The sequence below is a fragment of the Alligator sinensis genome, unplaced genomic scaffold, assembly GCF_000455745.1.
Source record: "Alligator sinensis unplaced genomic scaffold, ASM45574v1 scaffold93_1, whole genome shotgun sequence".
NCBI classification, from domain to species: Eukaryota; Metazoa; Chordata; order Crocodylia; family Alligatoridae; genus Alligator; species Alligator sinensis.
Genome location: NW_005842243.1, coordinates 1,593,976 through 1,611,554, shown reverse-complemented (window position 1 = coordinate 1,611,554; position 17,579 = coordinate 1,593,976). Strand labels below are relative to the sequence as shown.

Sequence of the window (17,579 nt, the reverse complement as noted above, 5' to 3'; positions counted from 1 at the left end):
CCCTACCACCATCAAATGAGCTTCAGTTTAAAGTGCCCTGCCACCATTTTTCAGTGTGGGGACATGTGACACTGGAGTCTCCTGGAGCGCAGTAATTACCACACTCCAGCAGACTCGATTAATCAAGTCTGCTGCCACAGTCTGTAATTATAGCGCGTGGGAGCAGCCTCCCTGCACGTGGATAGGAGCCCATGGTGTTTAGTTACTTTCTGGCAGAGTATCAACACGGTTCTTGATCAATACAGGAATGGGAAAGGAAAGAACAATTTTGAAGACTTGGCTTGAACAGAGTGGAGTGCTAGAGGACAAAGAAAAGTCGCTTGATAAGATGAGTTCTGACTCAACAGTCAGTATGTATGATGTGAAGTAATGTGGTCCCCAGGTTGGGGCATAAAGGTAGTTCTTTTGTAATGTGGGTAACTTTTACAGAGCTTTTGCTAATCGCTAGATAGGGCCAGATAAGTATTTTCTCCCATGTGAATGCTCCAGGCTTATCTGGGTTTGGTTTTTTTTTCATCTTCCTCTGAGGCATTGGGATTAACCACAGCTAAGGCTGAGGATTTTTGGCTTGGAAATACTGATGTTCCTGCAGAACACCTGTGCTTTTCTGGTTAGAGAGCCTTGCTCTTCTGCACAGGGTCATATATCAGTCACCTCGCTGGGGTCAGGAAGACATTTTTCCCATAGGGGAGAATGGCGTAGACTGTGAGGGATTTTGCCTTCCTCTGTAGCTTGGAGCATAATCCTTTTCTTAGGATTTTCTGAACACATATTAATACATTATTTCTATGCTAGTGCAGTGGCAGAGCACTGACAATACCTTTCTCTCCCTTACTGTAAGCTGTGGCATGTTATAGGTTGTTTTTAGTGTTTGGGGTATTATGCCTTGTAGTTGTATGTGGGGATTTGAAGTGGGGATTTTGGGGAATTCCTTAGGTAAATGATTGCCTGCGACCACAAGGGACTGGACTAGATATCCCAGGAGACCCCTTCTTGATCTGAGACAGAAGTTCAACAAACTGATTTAGCCTAAATCAGTGAAGTCTGATTACTACATCCATACAGGTTTATCCTAAATCAGTTTTGGCCATTTGGAAAGCAGTGTATATACACTGAACTTCTGTTGTGTTATGGATTTGAGCTGGTTTCTGATCACTTATGCCAGTTTATGCGTAATTTCTGTCTCTAGTCCTTGAATCTCAGGGCTTTACCCTGTTCAAATGCCAAAAGTGGCTGCAAAAAGTGGTGTTGTTAATACATTTTAGAAAAAGGTCAAAAGCCTTTTGGATACCAGAAAGTGCTAGGCAACCTAAAAAAAAGTGGTCTGTAGTAGCTTCTACTCTAATTTTCTTGTTCAGTAGTTTTTTCTCTGGAATATTTTCTCCCCATTCTTGGGACTGTTATCCCATTTCTGCTCTATATTTTCTCCAGCCTCCCTGCATAAGCACATGTAGGTTAGGTTGGCTGTGCAGCTGGAGAACACTGTACTATCCTGAAATCAATGATGATACAACCAACATTTAAAGTCAGATGTTGGTATGTCCCAGTCAGCATTTAAGTATTTAAGAAGTAAATATTTAAATAAAGAGCTAGCTGTAGCCTGGCATGGACTGGCATTAAGAACCTCTTCTTATCATAAAAAGGAAGTATTAACCCTCTGTAGTATGTCTGCTCATACATCTTAGGCAAGTTTTTCACTTACTCACAGGAGACATTTGTGGCACCTCTAAAATACATGTGAAAATTTTTAACACAGCCAAAAAAAACCTTGTAAATATGTTTACTGACAATGACATTTTAATCAGATGGGATATGAAGGATATGATATATTCTATCTCAACAAAACAAAATTAGCTTTATAGATAGTCACTTAAGAGCACAGTTAATGTTTTCACCATCCATGCACAATGTTAGAGTTATGCCCTCATCTGAAACATCCAGATCTTGGAAAAATTTGGACTGATATTCAGGTGGAATCAGTTTAGATCCGTCTCTCTATCATGTAATAAATGTATCAGCCTTACATCTTGAAAGACACTACAGAAATTCTTTCCCAAAGAAAAGCCACTTACATGACGTAAGAAAAAATAGTTTTATAGTTTCTAGGGTCGGAAGGGACCTGAACAGATCATCAAGACCCACCCCCTCATCAAGTCCGACCCCCATCAGCTGGGAGTCATTTCTATGCCTGCAAATAGGAAATTAATCCAGAATTTTAATAAATTGCTGCCATTTTAAAAAATAGAGAAACTCTATTGCAAGTCCATTGAATAAACTGACACAAATTTAAAAATCTTTTTATTTTTAAGTTTTCCAGGGCTATTGCCAACAAAGTTTAACATTGTCTTTAAAATCAATTTTAATAAATGTGAATAGGATTGGCTGGGTTTTTTTGATAAACCTAGAATCTGAAAGAATAATTTCACAAAGCATAGAACAGAATATACTTTTATATTAAACATTAACAAATGTCATTTCAGTGCATGCTGTCAGTAATTCAGAAAAGATTAATTTAATTTATCCAGTTAAAAGAGTATTAACTTGCTAATTTTGTATTAAACATATTTTTTCATAGAAGGAAATCTTGAAATCAGATCTCATTGTCTGCGCAGTAGCTGCTGTTCTGTCATTCGCAGTCAGTGCCAGCACAGTGTTCCTGTCATTAAGGGTATGTATTATAATCCCCTCCTTTTAATTTTTTTTTCTATGGTATTATCTCTTTGCAAAACCATGCGGTGTCTTACTAGGAAAGAATAGGGAGGAGATAGGTTGAAGAAAATGTATTTACTGGCAAAGATAATTTCAAGGCTTTTGATGTACACTGCAGTTCAGTTATAGATATTTATATTAGGCACATTATTACAGGTTTGGTAATTGTTTTCCCTAAACTTTTCCATTGTGTTCCTCTTTTATGATTTACAAGCTGGGGTTAGAAAGGGACTTGAACAAAAAGGAACAACTTCGCTTTCTTCCAGTTAAAGTACTGTTTAATTCTGTGTGTAAAACATATTTTTAAAAGAACAAAGTTTGTTGCTTTCATTTCCTTAGACTCACATCTGCTCCACACCTGTGGAGCTAGGAGCTTTTTTTTTTTTAAATTGATATTTCTTGTTAAGAAACATAAGAAAGATGAAATTGTTGTATATTTAAGGATGTTGTCTAAAACTATTGTTGATAAAACCTGATTTCATTTTTCCCCTCCCTTGGTTCAGCCGTTCCTCAACATAGTGCTATTTGCATTAGCATGGACCGTGGGATTTGTAACACATTACATACTTCCTCAGCTCCGAAAACACCATCCTTGGCTGTGGATTTCTCACCCCCTACTTAAAAACAAAGAATATCGGCAGCGGGAAGTGAGAGGTTTGTAATAAATATTCTCCCAGTGTTGAATGATGTCGCCTGCAGCTTGTTTTAAAAGAAAAAAAATTCTAGCAACATTTTAAAGGCAGTCAATTTTTTCAAAGCTGATTTTTGTTTTTTTCTGTTTTACTTAGAAATATCCAAAGTATCACTTCTGGATTTTTATAGTTCTTTTGGATGGCCTTTCACAAGGGCCAGAGAACTAAAGTGTTGTCTGTCCATGGTAACATTATAGTAGGCAGAAATATGAGTAGCGTCTTTTCCAAAATGTCATTTTCATTTTCGGATGTTGGTTTGAATTTTGTCCACAGTCTTTTACTAAAGCTATCCAGGTTTGGTGAAAACCAGTCAAGCCCAAAGCGTTTAATAGTCTATGTAAACATTCTTTTCTATATTAACTATAGGCTAACAAAACTGCTAACAAAACTTTGTTCTTTATGATGTTAGTATTCCACAATTCTCTGGTGCCCCTGAGGACCTATCAGCAGAAAGAAGGAAGGCAAGGGAAAAAAAATGTTTCCCTCATTCTATTCTCATTGAAACCAGAGTTTTTGGTTGTAGCTGTGTTGGTCTAAGGACATAGGTAGGCAAGGTTCTTTGGGTTCATGTGATAGCTTTTTATTAGACTGACTGAGTAGTTGGAAAAATGTTCTTTATAAGCTCTCAGGCACAAGCGCCTTTCTTCAGGCATAAGGAGTGAAATTCGTAGGATTGTCTATGAAAGGTTTTTTTAAGTTCCCTTTGAGGGTTAGAATTGAGGATTAGAATTGAGGATTGGAACTACAAAACACCTTTCACTTCACAAAATCTACTAAATACAAAAAATCATGGACTCAATATAGAAATTGGATTTATGACACATTGCACCCTGCCTAATACCTGATTTACCAGGTACCTGCCTGACCTTACCATTTACACTTTTCTCCCCTGCTCCCCTCCCCTCCTTCTCTATTCTTTGTCTTCCTAATTTCCAGCTATTTACTTTTTCACAGACTGCCTCTTTTCTACCTTGGAGAACTCAACTACAGTAGTCTCCCTTGCTTACCTTCGGCATTATTTCCCTCTCGTTTCCCCCCATCACCTCCCTTCTCTACTCATTGTTTTCCTGATTTCCAGTTATTTACATTCTTGCTGACCTCCTTTCATACTTTTTACTTCTTTCATTCCTTGGAGATCTCAGATCAACAGAGACTCCCTATGCCTGAAGAAGGGTACTTGTGCTCGAAAGTTTGCAAAGAACATTTTTCCAACTACTCAGTTGGTCTAATAAAAGATATCACATCTACCCAAAGAGCCTTGCCATTCTCACTGAAGTGAATTGGTAAATTTCACTTGACTTCAGTGGGAGCAAGATAGGAATTAGAGAGCCACATTTTGATTCATATTTAAAATGCTTCCAAAAATTCCAAGCTCCTCTACCACATACCCAGTCCCAAATTCCCCTCTTTCCCTTGGTTACTTTTGTTGTTTATTTCCTTCCCTTTATTAAATAGTTGAAAATGAAGATTCCTACCTCTCTTTCTTACCCAGACTATCATGGGGCCTGTGTAATTTACTGGTGTCATAAACAGGCTCTCTTTCATTGCTGCTGCTAAGTGAGCAGGTAGCCCCATCTTTCTTAAGTGTTACCTTTCATATGTCACTGACCTGAGCCCCTAAGTATTGGATTCAGTGATTAGAACATCAGGGCTTGTCTTTCAGGCTACTGGGAACTGAGCTTCTAGCCCGTCTAGCCTTTAACCCTTACTGTGGTATAGATCTGAGATGCTCTTTTCCCTCTGAAATTGGACATAAAACTTCATGAATGCTCTGACCTCTTGCGGCTTGGATTCAAATCTGAATTTACTTTTTTACAAAAGGCATTATAGTACATTTCCAAGTGGATACTTACTGCTATTTATTAACCATCCTTTTAACTCTCTTCTGTTAAATATAAGTTGTGTTATGACTGGAATAACTTTCAGTGTGTGGGAAAGGGCTGCTGTTTCCTCTGGAAGATAAAGGATTTTTAGAATATGAAGGAGGATGAAAGTTTAAATATATTTGCCTTTCACTACGCTGGCCCCTGACACATGTTACATTTGTGGTACAGCTAAGGTGCTAATTGCACCATAAATAGTAACCCTGCCAAAAGATAAAGCCAACTTATGGCATTATAATATAGGAAATGAGCCAAAAAGATGTTTCACATTATTCAGAGAAGTTTAGGACTGGAAGGGACCTCAAGAGATCATCGGGTCCAGCCCCCTTGCTCTGGGTAGAAAAGACTGCTGGGGTCAAATAACCCTAGTAAGGTAATTACCATGCCCCAGCTGACTCGATTAATCAAGTCTGCTCCCACACGCTGCAATTACAGCATGTGGTAGCAGACTTGCTTAATAGTCTGCTGGAGCGTGGTAATTAATGCGCTCCAGCAGACTGTTGGAAGAGTCTCAGCATCCCCACACTGAAAAATGGTGGCGTGGTGCTTTAAACTGAAGCTCGTTCAGTGGTGGTAGGGCACTAAAAGCTAAAGCTTATTAGGTCAAAGCGTCCCGCTGCCATTTTTCAGTGTGCGGACGTTGATACACATGATGACTGGGAACTTCTAATTAGCACAGCTCTTGAACCCTCCCACTGGCAGCTGGAACAGGTGCTTTATGGTGTGGGGTACAGGCAGCTGGGGAGCGGAGAGCTCCTAGCTTCCTATCTGCCCATGTTGTGCACATTGGATCTCAGCATCCAGTGAGCTTTAAAGTGCATACCTGCAGCTGGGCTGCAGCTCCCTTTTTCAAACCTCTCCAAGCACTTGGACCCAGACACTGAGGAAAGGCTCCCCATTCTCCCAGCACCCAGAGCACTTTAAAGCTTCCCCCTACCTCCACCACATGGAAGCAGCATCTGGGGAGTAGGGAGCTGCTGTTTTTATGGGCAGGAGCACCCATCTGCATACCCACTTTTTAAAGGTGTGGCATGGGGGGGGCATTGTGAGCCTGACTTCAGGAAGATGCTCCCCATGTGGAATTGCCCATGGAAGCGGCATGTGGGAAGTGGGGAGCTTCCACATAGCATCAAACTGCCTTGCTTTATAGTTTGCATGTGGGCTGCAGGGCATTCTGCTCACATAGAGGGAGCCCTGCAGACTCCCAGCGTGGAACTCCCTGCACGTTGGCAGTCACCTGACTGGGGTTTGAGGAATTTTATGCCCTATCCCCAAAATTGTGTGACCTAGCATGCACATCTGGCATGGCATGTGTGTCTCAGTTTTGGGGATAGGGCTTAAAATTTCTCAACCCGCAATCATGCAATTGCCTTAACGTCTGCCAGCAGCCACTGATTTGCCATTTCTGAGTCCTGTGACCTAGGTGTGGGTCACTGACAAACAGGCTAACACTTATACTGGGATTATTTGCCACTTCATGTTTTAGAGAGGAAAGTGCTTTCTTTTAGTAACACAAATTTGTTAAATACCCAAATCCTTTCAGAGAAGTTAAAGTTACCTGTGATCAAATTTTTTATATATATATACATTTTTGAGGCACATATAGATAGATAATGCATAGATATAGCTAGATAAATTCATCTATATATGCCTGAAAAATGTATATACTTGTAAATGATAGAATCCATTTTCACTGGATTTCTGCAGAGTGTAATACTTTGCTAGCAGAAGTAATAAAGCTAAAATTATGCCTTTTCAAGGCTTCTGTGACAATGGGGGCTCACTTGATAACACAATGATGGAATGATGCAAGAAAAAGATTTAAAAAAAATATGATTTCTCACAGTAGAATTAAAAGTGTGAATGCAGAATCTAACACCAGTGATCTTTTATCTGGTACCCTGTTTTTATTAATTTAAATCTTAATGCTCGTCTGCCCAGACCTCTTGTAAGAGATAATACAATACTGAGAAGTAATGTTCAGCTTTGCCATTTTTTCACTAGTAACATTCAGTTCAGCAGCCATCCATACTTTCTATTCATTTTTAGAATAGAATAGAACTGTTAATTGGTGCACCTGTTAATTGGTGCACCTGTAGTAGCTGTAGCCTGAGATGACTGAGCTACAGTTTTTAACTAGAGGCGTAACGTGACTCCTGAACATCCTGTGGCAGCCAGGCACAGGGTAGTGTCATTGGCTGTGCTGCCAGCGGCACAGCAACTATCAGTCTAAAATGCAACCACTTCTATTTTTCCACACCTCTCACAATACTGAAATAACCCTTGTACATCACAACCTCTTTTATACTGTGCGCGCTATGGTGTAGTCTGTATGGAAGACGGCTGTATTTAAAAGCTAGCCTAATTGCTAGGAGATTTCCTTATTTAACAATTTGAGGCAGAACTGTTTTTACTCTCAGACTTACATATATTATACAATTTGAAGGGCATGGATATTGAAATCTGTAATTTTTGATCTCCTGCATAGCATCTCAAGAGGAATGTTAAAGTTTAATGGAACAGTGCAACTTTACTGATAGTTTGGTCTTGCTAGTATCTGCAGGCTTCAGCAGGTGATGCCTTGATATGTAGGAATAGCTGTAAATATTTTAGCATCTCAGGGACTGCTTTCCAGTTCTTCTGCAGTTCTTTTCAGCAAGCAATCTAGTCAGCTTTCAGAATTATGGCTTTTTTCAGTCTTGTCTTTGCTCCCAGCCAGAAATTTGCTTGTCATATTTTGATGGATCTTATGCCTTAATCATCCTCAATATATATTCTTGAGGTGTTTGAAGACAACATTGTCAGAACACAGACTACTGGGGGACCTCAGTCTCTTTAACTAGACAACAGAAGGATTCAGATTTCTGTCTGCAAAAGCATGCATTAAGGATTTAAACCTCTCTGCAAACTCAATCTTCAAAACTATTACTTTTAATCTCAAACTTGGGTATGCAGAAGCACCCCAGAGACCTGATTGAAGGTTGCCTTTTAACTTTTATTGCAGTATGCCAAAGAAAGTGTGCTAGAAATGCAAATCTAATTAATGATTGTATTCCAGCTGAAATTTATTGTTCATACAGGGTTCATCTGCTTAATAATCAGCAACTCTGTGAATACTCTGGTTTTGTTGTTATGCCGCATGAATTTAATCAAAACAGACTGCTCAAAGATATCTGCATTTGTCCTGATTAAATCTGTCTTCATTCACTGAAAAAACATCCTTTTCTTAAAGACAATGACTCAGCTTTTTAAAAGGTTGAGGCCAGGCTAATCCAGACTGATTTGCTTGTTCTTTGGGCTCAGCGGCATCACTCTAATGAACAGTTCTCTGGGTCAGTCAGGTAGAACTAGGGTATTTTCAGATTATTTTCTAATATGTTTATATAGTCTGTATTGAGTTTAAACATTACAGCAATGTGCCCAGAGTCGTATATTACAGCAGCTGATCTCTCTTTGATCTCTTGGGTTGATGCAAAGTCTTCCTAGTCTAGGTTTGACAGAAAATTTGTATAATCCTTGCTATGGAGGAATGTCTGAAGGACCAGCTCCATTTTATTTAGAAGACTTTAAGGAAAAGCTGCTGGGTCTTGAGATGTCTTTCTGCTCTTGAAAATTGAAAGAGCCCCCCAGAGAGAGAATGATTGTTTGTAATTAGAGCAAGTGACTAGGGATTTAGCTTCCATAAATCAGTTCTGGGCTCTGTCACTGACTTTGGACAAGCCATTTGGACTCCCTATACCTCTGTAAAATAACTATTATCATAATGCCTCCCACTACACCCTTACAAGGTAGTTAATCTATCACCTAGCCTTATTTCACTAAGTGCAGCCAGCAACTTCTGTTGTACAGATCTGTACAGCCTATGCAGAGATACAAGAAGCAGTCTAAGGTCAGAGCTAGGTAATCCTAGCGTGCCACAACTCATGGCTTCACCTGTGTGTCCTGGCAGCTTATCTGTGTCAGTGCTGCACCCATTATGAGGGGGAGGGGACACCGCTTTCCTTTTGGAGTAGCCTGTAGGAAACCAAACATTTATGCAAGAGATTAGTTGGTATCTATTTGGTTTGATGGACTAGGACCATTCTATTTTCCTTCTCCTGTCACACCCACAGAGTCACCTTCAGTTGTTGTTGGCAGAGGTCTACATAGCAGAGAGTCATATCAACTCTGCAGAGAGAGAACACAACAGTTCATGCTTTTAACTCTGGCTATCTGCTGGGTCATCAGTTGTGTCTAGAACAGGTCAGCACATGTTTGCCAAAAAATCATCTTCCCAAAATATGGTGTTTATCTGAAGCCAAATATTCAGAGACACATTGATTACCCCAAAAACTTTACTGGAAAGATTTGAAAAAGAGAGGAAGAGATCCTTGAACTGTACAGCTTTGTGGTTAAGGCCTTGGCCTACACACACACACACTGTCCTGAATTGGAAAGCTCAGGTTCCAATCTGAAAACAGATATTTTAACACTATACCATTTTTGTTGACACATTCCAAATGTTCTGCCTTTGTTCCAATATGGAACAAAAACCAAGTTTGAAACCTTAAGGCCAAGTACAAACATTGGGGGAGGTTAAATTGGGTTCAAAATGGCCACCTGATTTAAACGTAGTTCATCCCAGTGCCAATTACACTTACAGACCTGGTCTTAGTGACCAGCAATCAGTCTAAACCTGTAACTGTACAGAAGTTCCATGCATACAAACTGGTCTAAAAATTGGAGAACCCGGTTTAAGATAAACCTGGATCTATGTAGTATTAAACTTATTCAATTTAGGTCAAATCGGTGCATGGAACTTCTGTCCACTTCCCCTGTACAGCCCCGGGGCTGGGAAAACCCAGCCACTGGACCCACCCTGGGGGTGCTCTTTTCACTCCCCCTTCCCCCACACTTGTCTATTTTTTGCCCCTGCCTCCCCTCTCATCCTTCCCCGGATGCTTGCTTCCCCAATCCAGTCAGCACTCTCAACTTCCATCCCACAAGCTGCTCCAGGTGCAGCTGCTTTTATCAGCGTTCACTGCTGCTGGAGCCAAGCAAGTATGTCCCAGTGTGGGGGGGGATGGGACAGATGAGGGTGTACGTGTGCTGGAGAGGGGGGCGAGGTGCTAAAAGTAGCCCCTGATCCCCCAAGCCATCCCATGCAACTTGCAAACCCTCCTGATCCTGTCAGACACTCCTGAACCCCAGCAAAACCTTGTGGGTTGCACCTGTCCCCTCCTCACCCATGGGTCACACCTTTCCCACCCCACTCACAGGTCCTGCCTGCCCCCCTCATGGGTCATGCCTACCCCCACACCCCACCTGTGGGTCCTGCCTGTGCTCTCTACCCCAACCATGGGTCACACCTGCCTCCCCACCCCTCACAGTCATGCCTCCCCCATCCCCCAGGAGAGAGCCCCAATCCCATCCAGCCTGCTGGACCCTCAATCTCCCTGCTACCCCCCACCCCCATCCTGACTTACCTGATATTGGACAGCCATTTTGAACCAATTTAACCTCCCACTAACACCCCTGAATGTCTGTACTTAGACCAAAAATTTATGAGACAGAATTATCGTTCTCTAACCAGCTCTCTTTGCTTCTGCATTGATTACATTTAGGACATGTTTTCAAGTATTTCAAGAGTCTGCTCTACTCATACAACCCAAGAACAAAGACATATGTCAGAGGCCTGCATTACCTATTCCTTAATCATGCCCTGAAACAGCAGTATCAGTGGATAAAAGTAGAAGTCAGGAAGCTTTGGTATGTTTTATTCCCAACTCTGCCACTGATTAACTGCATGGCTTTTGGCAAATCATTTAATTTCTCTGCGACTCAGTTTCTACTGGCAACCTGGGAATAATGATATTTTTATAAAATGCCTTAAGATCACTAGAGAAAAAGGTCTATGTATATGCTGCTACTAATATTAATAATAATTAGTATTGCACCAGAAAGCAAGTACATTTATGAAGCATTGAGATCTTTAGATGAAAGAGGTTATGTAAGCATTTTCCCTCTGAAAATTCCAGCTTTTTTCCTCTTACTGACATTTTGAGAGAGAAGATTGACAAGATTCTAACTCCCCCCTACTCTTTTTTTTCATGCTCTCTCTTCTCTTTCTAGTAAGATTAATGTTGTCTCTCATCTGGTCTCCAATCTCATAACTTTCTTTTCCCTACTTTCTTTCATTGTCACCCTTTAATTGGCTTGTCACAGTTCTGTAGCTCTCTTTTCTTACAATACAAGAATGATTTGGTATTCTCCATCCCCAAGCTGTCCACCCATAATATTTCTTGTGTCTCTGATTACCACTGACTCCTGTCTTTTGCCTTTCCCTCTTGCTTCCTGAACATATAATCTGCAGCTGCTACTTTGAGCTCCTCTCCTTTCATTCCATCCTGGGGCCTCTTTAATCTACCTCCTCTACTCCATTGACCTTGCCTTTGCTAGCATGTCTCGTCTTTTCAGGCTAGATCTTGAGGCCTTTTCTGTACCCTCTACCTTTCTCCTGCTTTTGATCTTGTTGGTCATATTTTCCTTGTCATTCCTTCCTCTCTGTCTCTTTCTAGGCATTTCTTCTTGCCTCTTTGGGTGATCTTATCTGCAGATGAGCCATCAGTCATTTTTTCTTTGTACCCTCTCATGTATACCGTCTATTCCCAGTTTGTCTCCATCTATTCATTCACCCATCTAAACATGTTTACCTTTTGGCTAGGGACATACATTACACATAAATTGATTTAAGTGCTCAGAAACTGGTTTAAACCTGTAACAGAACAGATGTTCAGTGTACATACACCAGTTTGAAAATGGCTGAAGCCAGTTTGAGATAAACTTGGCTGTATGTAGCATCAGACCTAACTGATTTGGGTCAAACTGGTTTATGCGACATCTGTCCCAGACCCCTTCCTAGTCTAAATTAAATTAGAGTTCCCCAGAATCCCAGATGCTTTGCTGGGCAGGTCTCTGCTCATTGTACCAGCACAGCAGGGCTGGCCCCTCCCCTCTGCTTCCTGACTGTAGCTCTGGCAGAGACTGCAGGTACAGCAGGGTCTGCCTGGCTTCCTCCTGCTTCCCCCGTCCCTCTCACCACTCCCTGGTAAAGCAGGGATTCCCCCTCCCCTCTGCCTTAAATAGACACCTGTCAGCATCAGCTAGCATACCACATGCTGGCTACAGTCTGTGCTATGGCAGACAGGACAAAAGCAGACAGGATTGTGGCTTAGGGCTCTTTGGAGCTAATCAACAGGTAGCTTGTAATGTCCCTCCATTCCTTCATTGGAACAAGTTGTTTAAGAAGAGCTTGAACTAATGAGAGACCCTTTTGTTTTTCTGATGGGGTGATAAATGCTGTGTAAACCCCTGCTGGATACCTGGCTGAGCAGCGAGGGGGGAGGGGAGGAACCCCTCCCTAATTAGAGCATCCTGCTAGGGCCTGGCCATGCACCCCATGGCTCAGCACTACAGAAGGGAAGGGAGGGCTGCTCTTGCGCCCCCCGGGTTCTAGCCTGAGCCACTGCAGGCATGTGCCTGCATTCTTTCAGTCCAGAGGGGATGTCTGTGTGGTTACAAACTGATTCAGCCTAGGCAGATTAGACTAACCTGCAAAGATTGAATCAAGTCAAGCTCAGACTTTTTGAATGTCTGTTCTTAGCCTGTATGTCCTAGCTGCCACAAGTTTAAATGGTCTTGTTTAGCAACAGTATCTTCTTTCTTAAGCCCTGCTCTTTTCCCTGCATTTTGTGTAGCTCCATTGTTCTGGTCTATAACTGAGGGGAAATGGAGGGATAGACCATTCAGAACTTTCCTTCCTCCTTGTCCCTTACTATATTGTTTCCAAATCATTCCATCTGTTTCTCTATGCCCTTTGTAGTCTGACCTCTTCTTTGTTTCCACATTGCTAAAACTCTCTTCTGGCCTTACCACCTCCTTCCTTGAGTCTTGCAACCATCTCCTCTCTAACCTGTCTTGATACACTGATCCTCCCCACTTTCTCTTCAGTCCATTCAACATGTAGCTGCTCAAAAGAGTTCAGTTTTGGGTTGGGGCAGGTGGATGAGCCTGTGTTGCAGAATCCAGGAGCACTCTGTGCTCAGAAAAGCCTCTCTTTGAGTTCATGTGCAATGTTAGAAGGGAAGTATAAGGAGGTGCTCAGTCTTCACAGGCTGAAACCCAGCAATAGGTGACTGGCAGTTAAAAGTCCAACATTTGGGAGGCTGGGAGTCAGCTGCAACTGATAACTAGAAAATGAGGGTGGAGCCATAAAGAGGGTTAAAAGCCTCAGGAGCAGTGTGAAAGAGAGATGAACAGACTGTGATGCTAAGGAAGAAGTACAAAGCCTGTGTGGTTCTCCTCAAGGTCTGAAGAAAGACATCAGATTTGAGTTTTGTTTGTTATTTGCATGCTTGTTTGTTTTGTTTATTGTGGGGATAAGGTGGCCCCATGTAAAATAAAGTGGCTGGAAACCCTGAACGGAGAAGCATGTTTCCTGCAGCATCACTACAATCATTCCTGTCAATGGTTTTATTCTACCTGTGGGGTGCAAAAGTTTGGTTTCAAAATGTAAATCACCTTGTTTGTATGAACTTATGAGGACTAGCTTGGGATTTGAGCCTCAGGTGCAAAAGCAAAAGGAAATATTTTAAGCTATAACAAGTAGAGGGTATGTGCAGTCCCAGAAATCTATGTACAGCTTTTTTTTGCCAGTCTGTTATCTTAACCATGAGAGATCCTAGGTACATTAAATAAGGAGAATTTGGAGGGTTTCTTTTTTGATCTTCTCCATGTAGAATATGTATCTGCTCAATCTTCCTGCAGTATGTTCTCCCTTCTCCCCATCTTTCCCTCTTCTCGACCACCCTTCCAACTCCTTTTGCAGGAAGGCATATCAGTGATTCAGAAGGTAGCATTGTTACTTTTGAGTCAGTACTGAAATCTGTGTTTGGAGCGGCTGTTTTTCCAATGAGCCTGACTGCTTGTGCTCAGTATTAATCCACTTTCTCCAGAATATGGGTGTTATTTAGAAAACTTCCCTCTGGTTACCTATGTTTTCCCTGAAACTTTAAATGGCATAAACTTGTATTTCTCAAGCAGTAGGTTATGCCCTGCTGGGGAGAAACATGACCGTCTCCTACAAGGGATGTGCACAAATTGCAGTGGCAATTGGCAGCACCCCCCATGTCAGCCATTCTCATGCCACCCTGCTGCTGCCTCCTACCCACCTCCTCAGGCATTGGGCAAATTGACGCCAGGGTGGAAGGGGCAGAGGTAGCACAGGGTTTGGGAAACACTTGCATACAGCATTTATTTCCTAACTAGTGAATGTACTGGTACATGACTGTGGAATTCTGCCTGTGAGATGAGCTCACTGTTGCTGACTGAAGTAGTCTTTGAACAAAAGAAACTGGAGATAATTTTACCCCCCTGGGGAGCAAGGTCATGTGTAGTTAAATCTGAAGCGTGCTTATATCACACATTCACCTTGCCCTTCCTTCACCAGTGCAGTAATAATGAGACGTGACTTATATGTAGTGTAGTGTAATTAAAACGTTGCTCATTTTTTAGTTCCAGTGTATATACGCAGTACTTTGTGCATATGAGAATCTCATGAGGGCAGAGCACTTGGCTGCTAGTAACTGGTGATTCTAATAAATGGTAGAACACTGCTGGATCTACACAAAGCATATCTTCTGCTGCCATTGCACTATCATGTTGATCTTGTATCCCAAATGAACATTTTTGTTAGAAATCCACTAGAGCAGCAGTCATCAACCTTTTAAAGCTCTAGGCCAGACTGACCCAAGTCAGGGGATGTCAAGCTGTAGGACCCAGTCCCTGCTGCTGCTTTTCTGGCAGCAGCACAGGAAAAGCACCTGTGCTAGCACTTTTTCCCATGATGGCAGAGGAAAGTGACTACTGCCGAAGGCTTCTTCTCCCCTGACCAAGTGTCACTGAAGCCCCATGTCTGTGGGCTAGCTCAAATGGCTCTGCAGGCTAGTTCCAGCCTAGGGGCTGTAGGTTCCCAACCCTCTGCACTGATGCTGAAAATTTGGTTGCACTAAGTTCAGAAATCCCATAAGCTCACTTTTTCAAATTGATACCATGGCCTAAAAGATCACAACACATGACTGAAAAATTGCTGACCAAACAGAGTCAACAAAGACATTTTTCACAAGGTGTGAGACCTCTCTGGTGGCACACCAAGCTAGCTGACACTGACTTTCACACTAATTATAGCCAATTTGTCACAATTGTAATTATGATGCTATGGCAAAAATGGAAATGTGCTTGATATCCAAACAAGATTGTTCTTGTATCATGTACTCCAATGTTGGAAAATTTGGTTTTTAATCTTTCGCTGATGTTCTGCTTTTATCAGATATGTTTGTGTCTGGCTTCTGCTCTATCTCCTTTTTATAACAGCTTATTTTTAAGGGTTCCTTTGGGATAACAGTTATACTGTCTCGCTTCCATATTAATGCTTTTCATGGCTAGGTTTCAAAGCCTGATCCACTTTACCAGGGAGGTCTGTATATTGATTCCCATTTTACAATTGGGGAAACTCATTCACAGATTGGTGGAGTAACTGGTCCAAGCTTATCCAGCAAAACTGGGAGAGAGAATCCATTTGTTCTTAGACCCAGGCTAGTGCTCTGTCTGATAAACTATACTGCCCCTCCACCCACACCCCAGCCACTTGAAGGGTACAATCTATTTAGTAATGTTTAATAATTAGATTAGTTTAAAGCAGAAAAGTGGCAAAAATATGAAAAATAACAGGTTTTTGACAGCCAAAAATATGACATTAACAAGCATCTGCCTTTAGCATGTACCATCTTACCTTATTTACCCATATTTTCTCATATACAGCATACGCTGGAATAAGATACATGCCTTGTATTTGAAAGGCAGCATGAATTTAAAAGATCTTTCCTTGTAGTGACTGAAAAGTGGCAGCTAGGGAGCTGAGCCTGTTTGTTGTTTCCCTCCTCCTGTGAATCACATGCAGACTTTACTTTTACTTTTGCCTGGCAGAAGCTTAAGCAACAGAAACTTATTACTGTATTTCCTTGCTTGTAATGCATGCTTCAGTATCCAGGAGCTGGGTTTTTAGGGGGAGTTTTATTGTGTTTTGGTTTTTTATTTTTATTTGGGGGTGGGGAGGGGGAAAGAATTTGGTTCCTGTGGCTGGGGGATACAATAATAAGAAGCAAAATACTTGCATAGAATCCATAACCACAGAGCATCATGGCTACTATATGGTAAAACAATTAAGCATTCCATTAGGTGTTCTACCATGTAACTAATGTACCAGTTGTAGCAGGGAAATTATTGATAAGCCAACCATATGAGACTAACCAATGTGAAATCCAGAACTCATTTGTTTTTCCTCTTTTATTTATACAGTATGTATAAAAAAGTATTAATTTGACAGCGTGGTCTGTTATCTGGGTTTTTATTTCAGATGCTGCTCATTTAATGTGGTTTGAAAGACTCTATGTGTGGCTTCAGTGTTTTGAGAAATACATCCTGTATCCAGCAATAATACTGAATGGCCTCACCATCGCTGCTTTTTCAATTACCAAACACAAGAAATTTGGTACACAGTAAGTTGATTATAGTTCCTAGCCCAAGATTAATAATTATAAGATTTTGTATTTAGATTAATGCACAAGAGATGATGAAGTTTAGTGTTGCATAAATGAATCTAGTTATTTGTCATGGCTTGGTTTTGTACAACTAATGAATAATAAGTACTAAATCTGGTAATTATTGACTGTAGTAACAAAGTTGAAACCACTTTAGCATATGATAAAAAAGATGTTTTAGCTACTTCTGTAACAAAAAATGACCGAGGCTAGAAAGACTGAAATTTATAAAGGCAAATTAAAGAATCAAATATGTGTAGAAAACCTAAATGACAGTTAAAAACTGGAGATAGTATCTGAACAGTCTGCAGGTGTTTGACGGGTGTATACACAACAGGGATGTCTAGAATTAATGAGATAAAATGAAAAATCTAGGCTGCTATCAGAAAATACATCCTAACTGTGAGGTTTATGAAACTGTAAAATATTTGGAAACCTCATCACTACAGTCCATTGAAGGCTAGACTGCACAAAGCATTCAGCAATGTAGAGTGGTGAGTAGCCTTGCATTAACAGGAACATGAGAAACACAGTAGAAGCTTTTTCCACGTCTGATATCTCTGATTGGAAGGAAATGCTGCTGTTCCTCAGTATTCTATTATGTTCCTTGAAGACAACCTTTTATGGTAGAGATCTTTACTTGATGACCTACAAACTGC

General features: G+C 41.1%; 1 protein-coding gene across 1 annotated transcript in view; it reads left to right on the top strand.

Moving 5' to 3' along the window:
• The window catches only part of PCNX2 (pecanex homolog 2), a gene marked incomplete at its 3' end in the record, with an annotated part of 251,039 nt that overhangs the window by 118,067 nt on the left and 115,393 nt on the right, over positions 1-17,579 (top strand). The window contains exons 18-20 of the mRNA XM_006027452.1: positions 2,576-2,668; positions 3,213-3,363; positions 16,737-16,878. Coding sequence (XP_006027514.1) covers positions 2,576-2,668; positions 3,213-3,363; positions 16,737-16,878 — 386 coding nt within the window. The remainder of the gene's footprint in view (positions 1-2,575; positions 2,669-3,212; positions 3,364-16,736; positions 16,879-17,579) is intronic.